General features: G+C 47.3%; 1 protein-coding gene across 1 annotated transcript in view; it reads left to right on the top strand.

The window, feature by feature from the left end:
• The window catches only part of SLC25A32 (solute carrier family 25 member 32), a 259,881-nt gene that overhangs the window by 42,749 nt on the left and 196,489 nt on the right, over positions 1-20,643 (top strand). The window contains exon 2 of the mRNA XM_069621468.1: positions 6,378-6,528. Coding sequence (XP_069477569.1) covers positions 6,378-6,528 — 151 coding nt within the window. The remainder of the gene's footprint in view (positions 1-6,377; positions 6,529-20,643) is intronic.

Genomic DNA, 20,643 nt, shown 5'->3' with positions numbered 1-20,643 from the left:
TGGAACCTCCGCCTGTGGTAGATCGGGACACAGGGTCACCCTCCACACCAGTCACTGATGTGCCTGGGCCATCACATCGACGGGGGCATGTAGTCGTGCAGCCGCGGGCGGTGCCAACACAACGAGGACACCCAGTCCTTGGGTCCCGCAGGGGTCAAGCCCAGCAACGCGGTCGCCGCACGCAACCGCAGTATACTGAGTAGGAGCAAGACATGACTGCCAATTCTGAACGGCAGGGGGCAGCAATGGAGAACATCGCTGAGAGCATGGAGCATGTGGCCCAATCCGTGCTCCCCCCTGCTAGGCAGGTGCTTCTCCAGCAGCAGGCGGCACGGTCCACGGCCCGCTCGCTCAGGCTGGGCATGGCGGCCTCAGACATGGCACGCCAGGCTGAAATGTCGTCTCAGAGGCACACATGGAGGCCCTGTGGCAAGAGTATGCTTCCCTCAGATCCACTCTGGGTGTCCTTCTGATGTCCCAGAGGGAGCGGGCAGAGGAGAGGTTTTCGCAGCTTGAGCGTACCATCTCGGCTGAGCTACATGCTTGCCGGGAGGTGCAGCAGTTGTCCAGCCAGGCCTTGCAGGATGAACTCCGTGTTACACGTACTACCTTGCAAGAGGAAGCATGTGTATCACGGGCGGTTCTCCATGCAGACCTATGTGTGATCGGCGCACAGAACCAGGCTCACAGAACCAGGCTCACCCGTCCAGCAGACTTGCTGCCGACGAGGGGCAAGCTGTGGCTAGGCGTGGTCAGGCTCCTGTGCCACGTCCTCCTTTCCAGGAAGAGCCAGACTCGGACGACAATCTATCTCCCACATAGGTCGGGCTGTGCATGCGTTGAATCCATGGTGGTTTTTATTTTCCTCATCATCATCATCGCATGTGGGTGTTGAGAAGCACCCTGTACCTCCCCCCTCCTGGTTGCCTCCCCCACCCCCGGGTCGTATGTGGCCATTTCTGATTTTTCTTTTAGTTTAGTTTCATTTTGATAGTTTAAATAGGTAATGTAGGTTTTTCATAGTTAGTGTAATTAGTGAATATAGTTTAAAATTGTCTATTGTGCTTTCATGTGACGGTGTGGTGCTTCGTGGCTTTTGAGAGCATCCACTGTCTGTTCCAGCTGGGCCCTTCAAGCTTGTCTTGTGTATGTGTTTGCAGATTGGGGTCCTTGACTCACCTATGCCACTCCTGCTTCCCTTATCCATGGGCTCGCAAGGATGGTTCGGTGTAACAGCCTATTACACAAGGGCTCTGGACTGTCATATCTGTGGCATGTCTGCTGCTGTGAAACTTGTGTTAACACCCCTAGTGGGGATGATAGGGGTGTTATTGACCACTGTTCTTCATTCGTTAGATGGGGGGGTTTCATGATGTGTACATTCATTGCTATTCATTGTGTAGTATGTTTATTATCTATACTGTACATGTGCTTGTTGCAATTCATGGCGTAGATGGTGTGTTCAACAGTTTGCCAGTGAAAGACGGACTGATGATGTGATTTGTGTTGTACGTCTCTGACATGGTCCAGTCATGTAACGCCTGAAGAGAGACACAGATGATTTTAAAGCATTAATCATGTGTTTCATGCCCTTTCTGCAGGGGGATGAGCCTCCAGACCACCTTTGCCAGCAGACATGGGCCATTGGACGTCTGAAAGCTGGACACGTTTGGTGGTGCCGACATGCGCATGTGTGCGCAAGCAGAGGCACAGGGATTGCGCTCATACATCCGAAAACAGCTGACGTATTTCAAGGGACTCCAGGCAAGGTGAGCAGGACAGGGGGGCCACACGCAGCAGACCTTCCACCTGGCCAGTTGCACATGCATGCTTAGTAGCAGCACTGACGGTGAGCTTGGACAAATATTGGTGTTGAAGCGCACAATACAGCTGAGATGCGTTGGTGGACTAATGGCTAGTTGATGGGAAAGTTGTCTGGGGCACCTGCAGGGCCAGTGGCACATACCCTTCGGTCCACCATGGTCCATTGAGGCACTTGTATTAGCCATGTAGCATTCCGAGACATGGAAAGAAGCAGCTCACAGGGACAGACAGCAAGGGACAGACTTGTGTGCAGTGCATTTCATTACCATGTAGAATTTGACACATGCACTACCTACTTTATTTGGGTCATGGTGGAACACGACTTGTTCTGAAGTCATTCCTTGCTATATGCGTCTGGCTGCTTACCCAGGGAACATTGCATGTTGTGTGATTCGTGACACATTGGTCTTCCATTTGCAACGCACCCAGCGGCGCATGACTTACTGCATTGACTGTGTATGAACTATCACAGGGGTAATGTTACGTATGGGTACGAAGCATCCACACCAGATTGTTTGTAGAGTATTTTGTTACTTTGGGGCATATATGGTGGTGTGTTTGTGTGTTATAGGCACGCACAGATTAGTAACTGTGGCTCTCTTTGCAGCATTAAACTGCTCCTGTTACCGGACCTGAGAGTGCGCATGCAGGAGGCCAGCTCTCACCCCAGAGATAAGTTTCTGTTTGTCTTCCATTTGAGTAATTTGTTACTATGTGCATGATGATCAGGTTTGGTGTACTTGTGTATGTGTTAATGTTAGTAGTACAGTTTTGTGCATTTCCTACTTTCCTGTGTCAATCCTACTCCCCTCTCCTGCCCCGCATTCCGGTTATCCAGTATAGCAATGCTGTCCCGACTGCATATCCCAGGGTCTCAGAGGCCTGTGTGAGTTTGACCTTGCAGGCACCCAGCCACGGTGGGGGTGGTTGGTTCGTGCCACTCCTGCACCTGTACACAGGAGCAGTGACAGTACACATCAGTACACATCAGTTCGTGGTGCATTATTCTGTGTTATGTACCACACATGGTACACATCCTGTTGTGACATTGTTTTACTGTGCTACCTTGGTTGTTACGTCATTGTGGTAGTACTTGGGCTTTGTGATGTACTGCTACTTCAAGTCATCTACTGGAGGGTCTTCTGGTTTGTTTTGCTGCCTGCAGGCTTTTTGCTTGGCTTCTGTGTTGGCCTGCTTTGAGTACTCTTTGATGTGGTGTTTTTGCAAGTCAAGGTGGCCTCTGAGGGTGCTGGATACTTTTTGCACACAAGGTGGGAGATGGTGACAAAGGGGAAGGGTGATCCTGTGGCCAGGTGAACTTCAAGGATGAAGGCTAGATAACCCAGGTGCAGTTGTTCAGTGGGTCATGGTGATTTGCGAGGGAGGGGGGGTGTTTTGTTGTTGACAGTTGCCTTGCCCTACAGTGTGATGCACACCCTGACATTGTAATTGCAGTATCCTATGTACATGATGTATTCTGCTGATCAATGCCTGTTCATGTGTTGTGTTTACCTTTCAGCTGTAAGGGAATAGTTGTGGCTTGACATGCTGGGTTGTACACATGGTGAATGTTCACATGTGATGTGTAGAGGAAACTGATGGTCACTTGATTGCACATGCATATATTGAGTGCATGTCCCTACTGACCCACACACTCGCTCTATGATCCACTACATGTACAACCACCCTTCCATGTCCACATGTACACTCTGTTTGCCTTCTGGCGCCCACTTTGCCCCTGCAGCATATGATCTATGACCAATTGTGGATCCTGTAATGCGTAATTTGTTTTTTGATGTAGTTTGTTGCTTGGATGTGATGCTCAGGGTGTGCGTCACACACAATGGCTGTTCACTATGCTGTACGCTGAGCAGTGTGTTGCAGGAGTTGGACACAGCACACAAGCTGCAGTGTTGATTTTGCAATGCACAATGTGCATGTAGACAGGCATTCATTGTTAAGTTACAACTACAACTGTTGGAATGCATTTGGGTATGACTTCTTTTGGGTGGGAGGTTGTTGGTCAGTCATTTCATCTGATTCCATGTCCGGCATCATTGTGTGATGCCACTTTACTTTTTTCACATGTCAATGCGTACCTTATTGGTACTGTGTTGGTGTATAGCTATTGCTTGCCATGTCATGTTGTGGTTTGGGAGGGTTTGGGTGACATAGCAGTGATAGTCATGGCCTGTTTTGCAGGTATGTGTGATTCACACCTTGCATGTGTGCCTTTTGGTCACACAGGATTGGTTATGTTTAAGTAGCTAGGGATGCACACAATGTGGCACTTCATGGCAACATTATCAGGGTGGTAAGGTTGTGACAGTTGACTGTCTCTTTGTCATCATCGATTGTCACCTGGTATGTGCCAGGCCTGTGTGCACTCCGTGGGAGTTTAGGTGGAAAATGTGGCCACAAGCTGGGTCCGGGCTGCCTCGCCACGTGCCCTGTCCCTCCCATGGGCAGCGCCTGTGGTTGGGGATGTGGGGGCACCACCATGTCCACCGGTACGCCCTGCCGTGTTGCAACATTGTGCAGGACACATGCTGCCACAATGATCCTGCACACTACTGGGGGTGCATAGAGTAGCTGCCCGCCAGAGCGCTCAAGGGAGCGGAAGCGTGACTTGAGCACTCCAAATGTGCGCGCCACTATGGCCCTGGTTGCAATATGGGCAGCGTTGTATCTTACCTGGGGTGGTGTGGTGGGGTTCCCGATTGGCGGCGTCATGTGGTTGCTCAGAGGGTAGGCACTGTCCCCTGGAGAGGTGAGGATGGTTGTGATTATTGGGGTTTGTGTATTTGTGTGTGTGTGTGTGTGTGTGTGTGTGACATGCATGCATGTGCACAGGCATTTGCACTCTCCTAGGAGCCATGTGTCGCCATGCTGCCCAGCTTCCAGGGCCCAGCTCAGGGCGGACATTCTGTATATGAAACTGTCATGGGTGGAGCCAGGGTAGTTTGCATAGACAGAGGTGATGATTCCCTTTGCATCGCATACCACCTGCACGTTGATTGAATGCCAGTGCTTGCGGTTTCGGTAGATGTGCTCAGTGGCCATAGGTGGACGTAGGGCCACATGGGTGCAATCTATGGCACCAAGCACTTTGGGGAAGTGTGCCACCCTGTAAAAGTCCTGGACAACAGCCTGCCTTTCTGCGGGTGTTCTGGGCATGTATATGTGCCTACGGACTGAAGGGCGCTGCAATGATTGCCTGGTGTCAATGATTGCCACCAAGACCTGGTGTAGGCAGCGTGACTGCGTGGCCTGTGAGACCCCCCCACTATGGCAATAGTCCGCTGAAATGACCCAGTGGCCAAAAAATGCAGGACATTGAGCACCTTCTCCAAGGGGCTCAATGCTTGGGAGCAGAGGGTGGGGGATGTAAGGTCATCTTCTCACTCCCTGACCAGGTCTAGGATGATACGAGGTGGAAACCTATACCTGCCATAGACCTGGTCGTCTGGCATCCCAAAAAGGCTTGTCCGGGGTGAAAAAATGCATGCCCTGGTTATTCTCTTCCTCCTGCGGTGTCCTACGATCAGTGCTGCCACAAATAGGGCATTCATCGTAGCGGTATATACGTGTTTGTTGTTTGCGCGCACTTTTATACTGTTCGCAGGGACGCTTCCGCCTGCCTTCCTGTGGCGGACGCGTTGACGCCTATGCACATCTTTTGCCGTGCGCAGATTTCCCGTATTCGGATCCATGAATATGGTTTGTTCGCGTGCATGTGGGCGTTCCGTGTAGTTCCCTGCAGTACTTCCCCAGTTACGCCTTCTTTTTCACGCGTTATTCCCCATTCCGCGTGTTACGCCCACTGTTCCGCCCACTTTTGTTGTGTGCTCCGCGCTATGTGCGCTTTTGCTGTGCGCGTAGCGCACGCTGTTTGATGTGTGCTCCTGCGTGCCCCACGCACAGATTTGGCACACAACCAGTGGTATACACGTGCAGCGCCTTCCTTGAATCGCACGCGTGCACGTGCGCTTGCTTTCTCACGCTTGCGCCTGCTTGCGCTGGGATTTTCAGCACACGTTTGTTCCATGAATCGGTCCCTTAGTCTAGTTTGCAAGATTCATTGATGAACCATGTAGAACCATGTACTTAGGGCTGACCTATTGTATTTTTTTCTGTTGCAAGATGGAGTTTGTAACCAAAGGAGAACTTGTTCTGTAACTTAACAAATGAGAAGTCACATTGATTTTCAAAGTTCACTAAGGTACACTTGAATGGGTTGTTTTAAAAATAACTCTATATTTATTTGGACACTTTGAAAGGTAAACCTGCTGTTCCCAAAAGTTGAAATTCTCGTTCAGAATTCTAGGAAAAATGTTTGTGGATGCTCATTCTTCCTGGTTTCTTGCTATTTAACGTGATTCATTAGTTTCCCCAAGCTCTGTCCTCTCCAGTCCTTTTCTCCAGGTCCTGGAATGGTGTTGCAATGTTGTACACCTTTGTGCATACCTTTTCTATGCAGCACGTGCCTTTCTGCAGCGATAATGAGGTCTGGACTGCTGATATATTGCCAAACATTCTTTTCTCTTTTATAGTGAGTGATGGATTAGAACTGCGGCCTAAGTACAATGGGATTCTGCATTGCATGGCCACCGTCTGGCGGAATGAAGGGCTGCGCGGACTTTACCAAGGAGTCACTCCAAATATGTGGGGTGCAGGCGCATCCTGGGGGCTTTATTTCCTTTTGTAAGTTAACATTTTGCTCTTTCGCTTGGTATTATTTTCAAGGTTGTTGAAACTATAACATGTACAGTTCTTTGCCAACCCTTTGGTCCGTCTTTGAAGTGTTAGTAACATTTATCTTTGGGAAATGATTTTGCATGTTTTGAAAATGTATTTTCATTTTTCCACGTTGGAGAAATAAAAATTAAACCAACCGTATCTACAGATTGTCGAGAAGCAATTTTATAACCACAACTAACCTTATTCCGCATTGCCCACTTTCACCCATCCTTGACATGCCTAGTATCGAACTCACTAGCACAGTCCATCCGGTTCCCGGTTCTTTTGTCTGTATTGTATACCGTTATCATCCTCTTGGATTTAAATTGGACACATTGCATTTTTTACTAATATATTGGAACATTTATATACTGAGTAACTTTACATTTTAAACTCTCTAGTAGAAATGAGCCCCTGTTGTCATTTTACCCGTTTTAAATATTTTACTTTTGGTAAATAAGAGATTTTAAACAAGCTTAAAACAGTACGGTGTCTGATTTGCTTGAAATCGCGAGAGGTGTGAAAGTTGGGACCAAAGAGGCTCGGAACAGGGGGCGTTACTAGGCAGTAATCCCGCTGCTCTGAGCCTTCTCGTGGCTGGAGGCTGCCATCTTCCCCCACTGGGGAATGAGGTAAATGCTCCCCTCCCATCACCCAACCCCTCCAAGATTTTCCTTTCCTCCCTTCCCCTCCCCGCACCTCTGGGGGGCCCGGACATCTGCTTTTCAGGAGCAGACGTATTGGGAACACTTCTGTCCCCAGTGTGTTCCTTGTGTCCCCAGTGTATTCGTTCCCGATCTTCGACACGCCACCATGGAAACAAAGAAGGGACTATGTGTAGGCCCTTCTCTCCTTTCCATGGCGGCCATTTTGTTTGTTTACTTTTTTTAACTATTTTTTAGTATTTACAGCTTTGCTCGAGCCTGTAAATATGGGCCCTGGGGCATTAAGCAGTAATGCCCTCCTGACCCCCTGCTCGGGGCTTATTGCTTAAGTAAAATGACTGTTTATGGAGTTAAAATACTTCCCATTCCCAATGTAGGTATTTTTCAGGTGTGTAAAATATATTTAATTCTAAAACAGTTATAATCTTGAATTCATACTTTTTGTAGTCTAATGTAATCAAATTGAAAGATGCACATTGAAGTCTTAAAATCTGGAAGTATTATTGAGCTCCTCGTCTGGCACTGCTCTGCTATAACCACTGCTCTATATATATATCCGTGGAGCTGTTTGGGTGGAAGTAAGGTGCCCCTGTTGTTCACTTTTTGTTAGAAGTATTTGTACTTCCTGCTTTTAAATGGTGGGAGTATTTACTTGTTTTAAGTGAGTATACGTGGTTGGAAAACCGCTTATCAGTAGGGCTGGCTGTAGTCTTAGAATACATGTGTCTCACTTCCAGTCTTGCAAGTTCTCCAAAATGTTCCACCCCTGCCCCCCATGAGCCAATTTCCTTTGGTTTTATGTCTTTTCCTCCCAAGACTCAAGTCCACCTCTACTTTGCATATTTTAACACATTTGTATTTGGGGATGAAGGAGGGTGGGGGTGTGTGTGTGGGGAAATGGGTATGTTTTGAGGCTCTTTCTGAAAGTGGTGATGAAGGCTGCAGTGCAGATGTGAAAGGGTAAGGGTGTTCCATGCTCTGTGCCCAGTGGGTAAATGCTTGTTGTGCATGTTAGTTTGCAGAGTGAAATGTGTTGGAGATGCTGGCTTGCTTGTCCGGTGTTTGTTTGAGTGATGGGTTTGAGTTTGTCATGAAGGTAAGATGGGCTTCTGTAGCGGATGCCTCTGAAAACCATACAGATCCCTTTGAAGGCAATTCTTTGGGGTACGGGGAGCCACTGGAGCTGGGGGCGATAGCTTGGGTGATGTAGGTGGAGGATGAGTGGCTGCTGCTTTTTGTATAACTTGCAGAGGGCAAGAATGCTGCTGTGGAGTCCACTGAGCATTTCCGTAGTCCAGCTCGGAGAGAAACTAGTACTTGGACTTTGGTGCAGATGTCATCAGAAGGAAGAATGTGTCTGATACGTATGAGGTGTAGTTGTAGATTGCATGTTTTGGTGACAGGTGAAGGAAAGATGGGGGTTGATGGTGAAGCCAAGGGATTTTACAGGTGTGGAGAGGGACATTGGAAAGGGTGGAGCTTGAGGAAAAGGGTGGCGTGGTGATGGTGGAGATACAGCTTGTGAGGATGTGGAGATGTGAGAGGATGAGATTTGGAAGTATGTGTATCGTCTGCATATTGGTAGACATTGACACTGTTGCTAAGGGTCTGTCCAAGGGATTCGCCATATAGGCTGAAAAGGAGTACAGCGAGGAGCCTTGCATGGCCATCCACTTGACTGTGGTGGGGTCATTTGGAAAAGGGGGAATGGATTGAGTCAAAATGTATCCTGTCAGTAAGGAAGGAGGTGAACTTGCCGAAGACAGTGCCTGAGAGTTGCATCCTGTGGTGATAGGATGTTGGTACAATTGTAATTGTTTATTTATCAGAGCTTAAGAACAAGTGGAGTGCTTCGAAGCACTTCAAGGTGATAAGGGAATACAGTATTTATTCTTAGGCCTTGAAGTTTTCGGAATGATCTAACAAAACACTAGTATACTAGGCATGACAGCATTTCTCCTAGTGCAAGTGCACTTTCTCCTTTTGCAAGTACACTGGTATGCTCGATTGATGTCGAAGGCTGCACAGAGGTTGAGGGGTACGAATAGTGCTGTGTGTCTTTTGTCTCTGATGTTGTGGAGGTCATAGAGTATGTGAAGTGTACCGGTCTGAGTGCTCTGTTCCGGTCGAAAGCAAGATTGGAAGGCGTTCGTTAGATAGGTTGTTTGTGGTGATGTGGCATTGCAGTTGGGTAGTGAAGAAGCATTCCATGGGTCTGGTGAGGTATGGCAGGATAGTGATGGGGTGCTAATTTTCCAGGAGGTGAGGACCGAAAGATGTTGTTTTGTCTTTTAGGAGGGATGAGATTTGTCCAGTTTTGAGTTGAGGGGAGATAGGGCCATGTGAAATACAAGAGTTGATGATGTTGAGCAGTGGGGAGCGAGGTTGTTGATACAACTGGAGGCAGCTTAAGGTGGGCATGCATCATCCACGAAGTATGCAGGTATTATTTTTGTAGGAAGGGTGTGAGGGTGGTGGAAGGTGTCACATGTGTTGAAATGTTTTCGGGTCGGAGTGGGAGAGCAGAGAGGTGTGCTTGCCTGCTGGAGTTCAAGTAGCCCATGAGGGAATTGCATACTGCAGTGGATGGGGGTTGGATGGTGGTTTTTGAAAGGGATTTGACAATGGTGAATAGATTCTGTGTACGATTGGTGGCGGATTGGAGTTCTTGGAGGTTGGGTATGGCTGTTTTGTATTTGTTGGGGCGGGGCATGAGTTCTTTTGCCAGGCTCTTTCTAGGCATCTGGCTTTCTGTTTGATGGAGAGGATGGAGCTGTTGCACCATGGTCTATGGTGGTAGCTGCAGTGTTTTTGTGATTTGAGGGGGGACATTTTCTTAAGCGTGATGATGGTGTTGTAATTGTTGAGGAGAGGATGGATGTGCGTGTGGGGAGGAGAGGATGGTATGAGTGGTGCTAAGGCTGTGTTTGTAATATGTTTGGTTTTAGCTGACTGGGGGGTGTTGGTGTGTTTTGCAGGTGTGGGATCTTGTGTGGTAGAGTGAGCATTAAGGGGATAGCAAAGTGATCCGACACCCACATTTGATTTCCACAGAGACCGGATTTCAGTTTGAAATGAAAAGGTCCAAGGTGTTGCCTGCTGTGTGTAGTAGGGTAGGTGATAAGCTGTGTGTGGTTATAGGGGGTGAGTGGAATGAGGATATTCTTTAGAATGGGTTCGCTATCTGGATGGCAACTACCAGGGTTGAAATTACCAAGGTGTAATATGGTGCAGGAGGAGCTGTGATTGTTAGTTATGAAGTCCGTCCAGTCGTTGTGGAAGTTGAGATTGTGTGTTGGGGGGCGGCAAATGTGGTGGAGAAAAGTGGGGTGTGCGTATGATGGAGAGGAGCAAGTAGAAAGAGTGCTTCAAAGGATTTCTATGGGGTTGTGCAAGGTTGCGAAGTGTGAGTAACTCTTTATATATGATGTCAATTCTACTGCCTTGTTTGTGTGGGCGGTCTCTGAAGGATGAGATGGCTGTCTTCCTAGGGCAGAGGTATACAGGGTGAAGAGCAGAGGCCCATGGATTGATCCTTAGAGGCGGACAGGGAGTGGGGTGGGGATAGAGGTTTTCTTGGTATACCCGCCTCCCTAGAAATACATATGCCTCTAATGAAACATTTGAACTATTTTCACAGCACCCTAAGGTCTTGTACTGAATGTTTTTCAAAAATCTATTCAAGATCTGTGGTGATCTTCTGCTTGTATATGTTGTTTCAGGGCTAGCAAAAACTATTAGTCCACTAGCATGGGCGAGAAGTTTTTATGAAGGGCGAGTACGATTTGCAGGATACTCGACCTTGCTGGCAAGTACTTGAATGTTAGAAACTTTTAGTAAATGGCAGATACAAGTTTCACTGTGCATGCTTGACAGCATTTCACCAAATATGAAGTGTGCTTATGGCGGCATGCACCATTTTACAAAATGCACTGGTAAATATTTTGTCACCAGTGACCATGGGGCAAGTGTTTTCCTTTGGTCTATTATGTAAACTAAGGAACTCGCCCTGCAGGTCAAGTGGGATTTTTAAGACTTTGCAAGGCCTGTTGTCTGCTACTGTTTCCTTTTTAAATCGCCATCTCCTCATCATTGGGTAGTAGTGCACTGAATAAAAACCAGTGAGCGATCAGAGAGAGATATGGGCCATAAAATACAAGAGGTGACTTTGTAAATGTGTTCACTTAGTCCTAATGGAGTCCATACAGGAGTAAGCATTGTGTACCGAGGAGTAATGAGTGTAATTCCTCTTTTCAGCACCAGACATCTACAAAAGAGCAGAATTGAGATGCATCATGCTATGCTTGGGCTGCCCACGGTAGCCATCTGTCTGGCTGCATCTCTTATTCCATAGTTACATTCTCAGCCCAAATAATGTTGTGATCAATATATATATATATATATATATATATATATATATATATATATATATTCAAAGAAAACTGGATTGTCTAGACTATGTGTGTGCATATTTATTATTGCTATTTATTTTATCTTTCATCTCCCCATCCACCAACAGCATTTTGGCTTACTAGCCCGTGTCCTGTGCTGTGCTAGAGCTGTAAAGTTGACAGATTTATGTTTTAGGGTTGCCAACCCCCTTGGTCCTGAAATTTGGGATGAAATATTGCTGGTCTCTTGTAGCAACAGTATATTGACTTAGTTGAATAGAGTATTCAATAATATGTCTAGAATTAAGATTATCATTTACCACTCATATCTTCCAGTTTGTCATTGTTAATTCCTTAAGTGGAGCAGTGTTTTTCTACCATATACCTTTTCTGTTCTATCTCACAGTCATAAGGTTGAGCCGCTACTTTGGCACTATTGAACTTCATGCATGTTTCCCTCTTGCTATGACATGATTAACCTGGTAACAAATATATCATTATCTCCCTATAGACCCCCACACTCGCGCACCCATGCCAGTTTTCTGAAACAACCAAACCTTTCCTTGAGTAAAACTTGAGCATCAAACCTAGTGTTTCACATCACAGTTACAACTGCACAACAACAGTACATGTCAGCTGCATTCCTCTCCGGTGATTGCATCCGGGTGACAGCAAGTACATTATTTCATATTTATTGTATAGGTCTTTGATATCCAGTCAGTCAATGTCATTGGTCCCATTTTCTTCCAAGGTTCCGGCCTGTGACGGAGACAGTGGCCGCTTCCTCAGGGATTCATCTACATTCCACAGGTTCGTGGACAAGAGGAATTTTAAAACATTGTCCATTATCTTCAACTTTCCTGGGTACAAATTTGCATATTTCAATCCAATATCTGTGTTCTAGTTTCACATCTTCACTGTCTGCACGCTTTCTGCGTTGCCGGGCTGAAGTCTGGGTGCAGTGACAGATTAGTGTTCCTTTTTCCCCTATGTGTTCAGCAGTGTATATCCATCTCTGTAATTTAGAATTCTTATGAACGAAGTCCACGGGGAGAATCCGGATACAGCTTGGGGGCCAGCCATCTTGGGCATGTTTAACCATGAATTTTTGTGGTACCAGGAAAATTCATACAGGACTTTACTAAGCAATTCTACCATGCACGCCTCCATTTACCCTTGAATTTGTATTGAATCAAGCAGCCAACAAGCTATATGTAGCTATTTTTCTAGACCTCCTTCAAGATTCTTGGCTTTCACTGCCATTTTTTTCATATCCATTTGGAGTTTTACATCAAGCCGTGTTTGGTTGGTGATGTCTACACCACTTATTCTATTTTCCGCCACAGTCCTTACTTAATTGGTCCTTTCCAGCTGGCCTAGACTAGACCATAATGCTTCATTTAAGCACCTGTAAGATTTTCTTAATGCTGCTCTCTCTGTCCATCCCAATCTCCTGGATGCTGCCCACCTCCCACGTGTTTGAGAACAGGCAGTCTTTTACCAGCCCTCATGACTCTATCTCTGAGTTGACTGCACCTAGCTATCCAGATTGTATTGCCTCATTGTTGAATATTGTGAATACAACATTCATCATGTGCCACAAGTGTATTGTCAATGTCCAACACTGTGGTGTAAATCCCTCTGATCAGGCCCTGCAGTCTTCTAGCCTGCACTCTTTCCTCTCTCCCATCTATGCCTACTCGAGGAACAGTATAGTGTCTCAGTGTATGTTTCCTGCACCATTTTATACTGTCAGACACTGGTGGACTGTTGCTAAAACTGTCTGCCCAACAAATGGTCTTGCGTCATGTCCCTGAACCAACTGTACCATGGGCAAGTTATTAATTGGAAATTAACAGATGTTATGTTTGTGTTATTCCTCCATCAGTGTCTACTTTCAAATACGTGCCACTCTTGGGGCCCAGGCCATGTATCTGTCATGGCCACTGGGCAAGAACCACTGACTCCACAACTTAAAGGGTCCAGTTGGACCCAGTCTTGGCGCCTTTGGCGCCAGGCTCATGGGTAAGTGTGCCCTGCACACTTTTATTCTGGTGCAAGTTCTGGTTTCTCCCTGCAGGGTCTCCACGTGCCTCCAGGTCGGGCCTGGCCATAGGAGTGAGTTGGGCTGCACGTGCAGCATCCTCAAGGAGTGGCAGGGTGGGGCCACGAGTCAAAACTAATAGGCGTGGCTGGAGCCAGGCTATTTAAGCCTGCCCCAACTGCATGTAAACGCTTCGCATTAATCTGCTTATGGGAGCGTACCGCTCACCGCCGTCTGCAGCGCATCCTTACCCGATTCCAGCAGCAACCGCAGTTGGAGCGCATCCTTACCTGATTCCAGCAGCAACCATAGTCGGAGTGCATCCTTACCTGATTCCATCAACAACTGCAGTCGCAGCGCATCCTTACCTGATTCCAGCAGCAACCACAGTTTGAGCGCATCCTTACTCGATTCCGGCTACCAGCCGCAACACTTATCCGGCAGATCTCCGGATAGCAGCACTGCAGTCCGACATCGGCAAACAATTCCTGCCAGAGAAAAAGACAAACCAGGTTAGAAAATCACTAAAGACATTACTCTAAGGTCGCGCTCAGACAAAGCTTCGCTCTTGACTTTAAAACCAACCTTACCATCTATTGGAACATCGTAAACGCTTTTCTTCCATTGGGGCTCACTTCTTGCGTCGCAACTACCGGTGGGCCGCATATCTCCTATTGGGAGAAAGCAAAGGGAAGACATTATAAAAGGATACGGACAATAATCAAGGAAAGACGCTATTGAAAGGACACTTACCTTCGGAGTGGTTCCGCCACAGCCGGTCTGGGCTGCCACGCACATGGACCAGTGAAGAAACTCGGTCCATCTAAAGCGCCCGTGCAGTGAGAAGCAGGACGGAGAGCTCACCATCATCATTAAACAGGTGAGACTATATGGGTCGGTGCATGCTCACCACATTCTTGGAAGAAGGGTTCGGGGGACACAGCATTCATATCACTGCATTCTCACGACCTCTCATATCCTCGCAGGGACAGTGCCAAAAACCAGGGCAGTCCAAAACACACAAGCAGGGGAAGAAGCCTGACAAAGGGAAGCCATTTCCAGGGAGGGCTGCCACCGTGCCCCAACGTCCCCGCAGAGACCAGGTGAGCATAACAGTATCACAGATCGTTCTAGCACATTGTGATTCTGTACCATAGTTTCAGTATATATTCATGCTCCTTAAGCATGTAGTCGTCTGTGTACCGCCTCTCCTGACCCTCTACTCCTCCTTTCCATTCCCAACAGCTTTCATTTAACTGAGGGCCCTCAGTCCGTGCCATCCTCAAATGCTGGCAACCCCAGAAGAATACTCCATTGCTCGCTGAGATCCATGCAACAGTTGACCGCTGCCACCCAGCAACATAGCCTTTAAGTGTCACAGCCCTTCGCTAGCAGCAGCCGGCAGGGGTTCCATGTAATAATGTCCTCTCAAAAATATCGCCATGCAAAAAACTTGGAAAAAAATTCGTTTTTTTTGTGGGGACATTATTACATGGAACATGCGTGGACACCCCTGCAACCCCCAAACCTTTTTTGATTTTTCATGGGGGGACACCCCCGCTGCCCCATTATTACCTGATACCCTGGCAGGGCGTCCTTGACTACCAGTTAATGCTGACTGGTATGCAGTGCTTCGAATCAAGCTTGAGTGGTGAAGCGAGGCATCCTGAGCCCTGACCTCCAGTGGGCTTCACTGCACAGACGGAGCAATTGGTTTTCACGGGATTCAGGGCCTACACAGCGCCTGTGGTTTCCACACTCTAAGGATCATTTCAACGTCTTTCATGTGCAGAGCTCTATTGTTAAACTGGAGCACGCCCTTGGCGGTTAAGATCAACAGCCCAGCTTGTGCAAATGTCTCTGTAAAGACCGCAGATCTTTATTGGAGGATTTCACCTGTGCCAGAGTTCCTTTCAAAGTCGCCATCTTGCTGCCGCTCACGCGAACCCCTGCCCAGTAACTTAACTTTGTTCTACCGAATTCTCTTAATTCCAATAATCATTGCCAAGTCCATAGATTGTCTTGCGACATCCAAACTATGACCCGCTCTTTAGGACCTTGTGGCGTCAGCTGTACAAATGTCCACCTATTCTTGTTCAGTTTGCATATCATACCAAAAAAACACATCTCAATATTGCACCTCACTGCCCAGTTTAAAGAATGACACAACATGTTGTGGCAGAGTGTACTCCAACAACCATAAAATCTGAGCAAAGCCAGCAATCTTTCCAACATCTTCCACGGCTCATGAGCCGTGAGCTAAAAGGATGAGAGCAAGTCTCAATTGAAGGGGCAGGGAGCAGGAGGCAAACAACAAGTGTGTGGGATCAGTAGAAATCCTCAGACATCTACCATTAATATTACAGGAAGCAAGACATCTAAGGTCCAAGCAGACCGACCATAGGGGTGGGAGACTGTGGATATTGGACACAGCCCCTTAATAGTTGCGACGAAGAACGGAGACACTTGGCGAAAGCAAGAGAATGTAATCCTGCAGCGGCGGATCGAGAAGAAGTGGCAGAGGTAGAACAGCAGATGCTGCACACACTCAGAAACACTGAATCATTTCCAGATATGGAGGAATGCTACTGCTCACTGAGTAGACACACTAGGCAAATCCTGGCGAGAAAATGAAAGCAAGTGATTGAGAGGGAAAGGCTACTGACTGGAATCTATATAGAAGGTTTTAGATCTCATTGAAAAAAATGCTTGAAAATGGAAACGTTTCTGTCTGGAACTGGGAGAAAAGGTTTCTAGAGTCAGCCATTTATAAATTACGTTGAAAGGAGAAAATGCTTTTTCGATCTTGTGAAATTTCTTCGAGCCATTGTGAAACAGAGTATTTCTGCTTACTGGAGCATGCTGTCCACGTTTCTAGAACAATAAAGCATGAAAAGAGACTTTGTGCTGGAACTTAAAGTTGTAACTCATGGTGGCAACAGTAAAGACAGACGGAAATGATCACAGTTCAAGGGTTTTTATTAAACTGTATGAATGGGTTGGAAAAACGTGAATCTAAACCTAAATCTAAGATGGGCGCAAGCCACGACCATCAAACAATAATAAGGCAGTCGTAGTGGCGTCTTGTCAAATAAAAGGGCCTTTACTGGAAAAAACCCTATTGTCAATCCTTATAGCTAATTTCACAAAGAGTGTGGGATAATGTTCACAAGAAAAGAAAGAAGTATTTACAAATGTTAAGTCAGGATGTTCTAGCCGGGGCTCTCCCTTCCCCACGTTTTTAGCACAGGACAAGGCCAGACCTTTGAGCACAGCACACTCCTTGGCCTCGCCAGCACAATGTTAGTTCCTTTCAATGATGCCAGGACCTTTTGGGGCCAAGTCTCTTTGCTGCAAAGTCTCCTGCCTTGGAAGGCCTGCTGAACCATAAGCAATAAACAAAACAAAAGTTCCTTTGGTAATCTTTCACGCTGGGCGATTGCTCTTTGCCCCTTGGATCCCCCTCAGCTGGACTCCGATCCTTCTTGCAATGTTAGCCTCTCTGTCGGGTTCACTACGGCCTTTCACTCAAAACCTAGCACTCGACAGTCTTGCTGTCTTTTTCCACAACTATTCATTGCGGGCATCCCTCAGACGGTTTCATACTGTCCCCACAATGTTCACGGGTGTATCACTGTATACTCCCAATTTGCAACCATCCCTCCGTCGGGTTCACATTTGCCAATTTCACAGTTCACTCAGTTTTACCGCAATGCAAGATTTACTTTTCTAGCCATTCTAACACAGTTCATGATTCAATCATTTCATCAGAAAAAGCGGGGGATTCCCTTCCCCTAGCTTTCTCTCTGCACAGATCATAAGACCCCTTATGTTCTTCCCTTTACCTTTTGAGTCTCAGCCCCCAGTGAGGCTTTCCTTAAAGCCTCCAGCCGGGCTTTGCACAGTTTTCCTCTGTGTCAAAGACTTTTGCGTGTACGAGGGGTTCTGCTCGACCCTCTTAGGACCACTTTGACACTTCACACCAGCCTCTCCTAAAGCCTCTTGGTTTTTGTGGTTTCCACCAAAACAACACAACCCAAAAGGGCTTCAGTCCGAGTCCTTCGAATGAGCACCCCACAACACCTGACCATTCTGTTTTTACTAGGGCTTCTTTAAAGTTCAATTACACAAGTTGTTCAACAAGGTTGCCGCCTGCAACCTTGGGCCCATCACAGTTCGGTTTTACTATCTGTCTTCTCCGACTCACTGGCTTTGCTGTACTGTTGTAGTTTCTTGTCTCAGGAGTCAAGGACTGCACCACGGCGGCAAGCGCTTCTCCCTGCTTTGACTGTCAGCGCGGGAGGGCCCTGTGTGCCGCTGACACCCGTCACACCAGCTCGATTACCCGGTCTTATGCTTTCCCTTTCCGTGGCTTCACGGATCTGAGTTGCAAAGGGCAAGGTCCATTCCCTTTTCGTCATCCCTCCATGTCTCTCCGCCTTTCTCCTTTGCTTGAACTGCCAGTGCAGAGTAGCTGCCTCCTTGTGCATTTGGCCTTTTATACCTGTGGGGAAGGGAAAGGGCCGTCAGCTCGTCAGCTGTGCTTGTTGGGACATGTCAGGTAAACGGTTCCTGGTGTTGGTCCGTTGTCTGTCGCGGTGCAGGAAAGTTTGTGGTGGAAAAGGGGGCGGGGAGCACTTCTGAGTATCCTAAGAGGTAGGATGGGGAAAAAGTGTTATATAAGAAAGGGGGTATCACGTCTCACCCGTCGGTATCCCTCTTCCACTCCCCGAGGCCACCTCATCCAGGTGATCCTCCCGCACTGGTCCACCCCCAGGAACTGGATCCAATAGCGATGGCCATGTCCTGCCCACCTGGAGGACAGATCCCTGGGAACTAAAAAGTGAGACACTGTCAGGTTTCTCACAAAGTCCAAGTACTGAGGGACAGTAAGAGACTAATTGTACACAGAGAAATCCATACCGCAACTGACATCTGTCTCTAGAGACATCAGGAAACTGTGATTGACAGAGTCGGGATGCTGAGATGTGACGCAACAACTATGGAGACTATCTCCTTTGCCTGACTATCTGCACTGCCCAACTTGAAGGCTTTCTTTTCTTTGTAATTGGCATTAGTGAGACTGGAGATAGTTGGTACCAATTCTTGACTCTATCTACTCTCCTTCAATTGGGTATACTTCCTGTTATATATTGTGAGGAACTTGAGGGCATCCTCCCATCTACTCCCCTTGGATCTTCCTCTCAGGTGGCCAGGCAAGGGCCATCGCTTTTGGATCCCGACCCTGGGGTTGAATATGCGAGGGAGGATCACCTGGGCGGTGGGACCTTGGGGAGTGGAGGAAAGGTGCCTTTGGGTTAGGCATGATATCCCCTTTTACCTTATCAAAATACATCCTGCCTTCCCTCCACCTTCATAGGTAATTACCACTCCTCCCCTCTGTCGCACATTCCACATATATCCAATTTCGGTCCCTTTAAGACTAGCAAGAGGTGACCATGAGGAATGCACACTTCCACCTATACACACCACTTTGGTACTGGGACAAGGAGGAAGACTGTAGAACACAATTCTGAAAGTCAGGCATGTCCCAGTGACAGTTAATTGGAGTCAGGCAAAGGACTTTCACCTGCAACCCCTTAAGAGGCTACAGGTGCACATAAAAGGGAGTGACCCACATGAAAGCAGGGAACCACCTCGGAAACCAGGGCGCCGTGGAGCAGCCTGGAGAGGAGAAGCCGGTAGAAAGGACGCCAGTGGATGCCGGAGAGCGGGGAAGGACACAGAGTCTAGAGAGAGTTGCTAGATACTCCAGAGCTCTACAGGGCTCCGAGCCGTGTGTCACCGAAGCTTAAACTTCACTGCAGGAGGCAGCACGAACGCCAGAGGAGCTGCCGCATACCTGCGAGTGGCTGGGAGAGAGTACTCGCACTGGGGCATCCAGGGGCTTAATCTGGGCCAAAGTAGGGGCCAAACAGATGAATGCATATGATGAAAGGGTCTGGAGACCCGACTGACATTCTTAAGTATCGAGAGAATTACCAAGTATTCAATATCAAATTAAAGAAAAGTTATGAAAACTATTTTGAGCAATTGGAATCAAAAAGCCAAGTGAAAACCAGTAATGAAAATTGGTGAAGCATGTGAAAGGCAAACTAGAAGCACTATTGGTTAGTGTGAAAGCAAGGTGATATCAAGGAGTAAACACAGCAAAATGAAGTATGTGAAAGGCCTGTGTTGGCAGAGTCAAGAGACTGCCATGAAGAAACCAGAGCGCATATGGACTAATGTCACAAGTGGTGAAAGGAAACATTTGGTGGCAAAGTGGGCCAGTGAAAATCATTGAACATTATAAAGTGCCAAGGGTTATCGGTTGTGTGACCTGTGATGGGTGGACCGTGTTGTCTGACATCTGCGCCTAGACTGAATAGCCCATACTTGGAGTGAGCCAAGCAAAACAAGGAGATTGAAGTTGTTTTACTTCATCAGTCTTGGTGACTAATGGAAAAAGAAGGGTCCAGTGAATGGTGAGCAAGCCTGAAAGAATAACATTCATACTGAAACAGATAAAGTTGAATTAATTGTGAACTGTGTTGAATTTAGGAACGGGAACCCCGAGATTGTTTGGAACTTTGTTGAACTTGGGAAGGGAGCTCCAAGACCTTTTTGTGGAACTGTTTTCAGTCTAAGGAAGAAGCTGAAAACATACCAGGAGCTGGGAAAAGCTCAGAACTTTGCTTTGAACACTGTTTTATTGGTTGCTGACATCCCTGCACATTGTATAGATTTAGTTGTGAGGGCAAGCATAGGTTTTGGACACAGACTGACTTTTAAGTTGAACCTTATGACACAGTTCAACTTATGACTATACTTAGTTTCTTTAGCTAGGGAATACCACCTTCGCATAGGAAAAGTTAGGCCGTACTCCACCCTGACATTTGAGAAACAGGTGTGTGAGGGGCGCACTTTGGTTCCCAGCTCATTAAACCTGCCACAGTCCAGATCTCCTCCAAACGCT

The sequence above is a fragment of the Ambystoma mexicanum genome, chromosome 5q (assembly GCF_040938575.1).
Source record: "Ambystoma mexicanum isolate Mex_15411 chromosome 5q, UKY_AmexF1_1, whole genome shotgun sequence".
Lineage (NCBI taxonomy): Eukaryota > Metazoa > Chordata > Amphibia > Caudata > Ambystomatidae > Ambystoma > Ambystoma mexicanum.
This window is presented reverse-complemented; position numbering and strand designations above follow the sequence as displayed.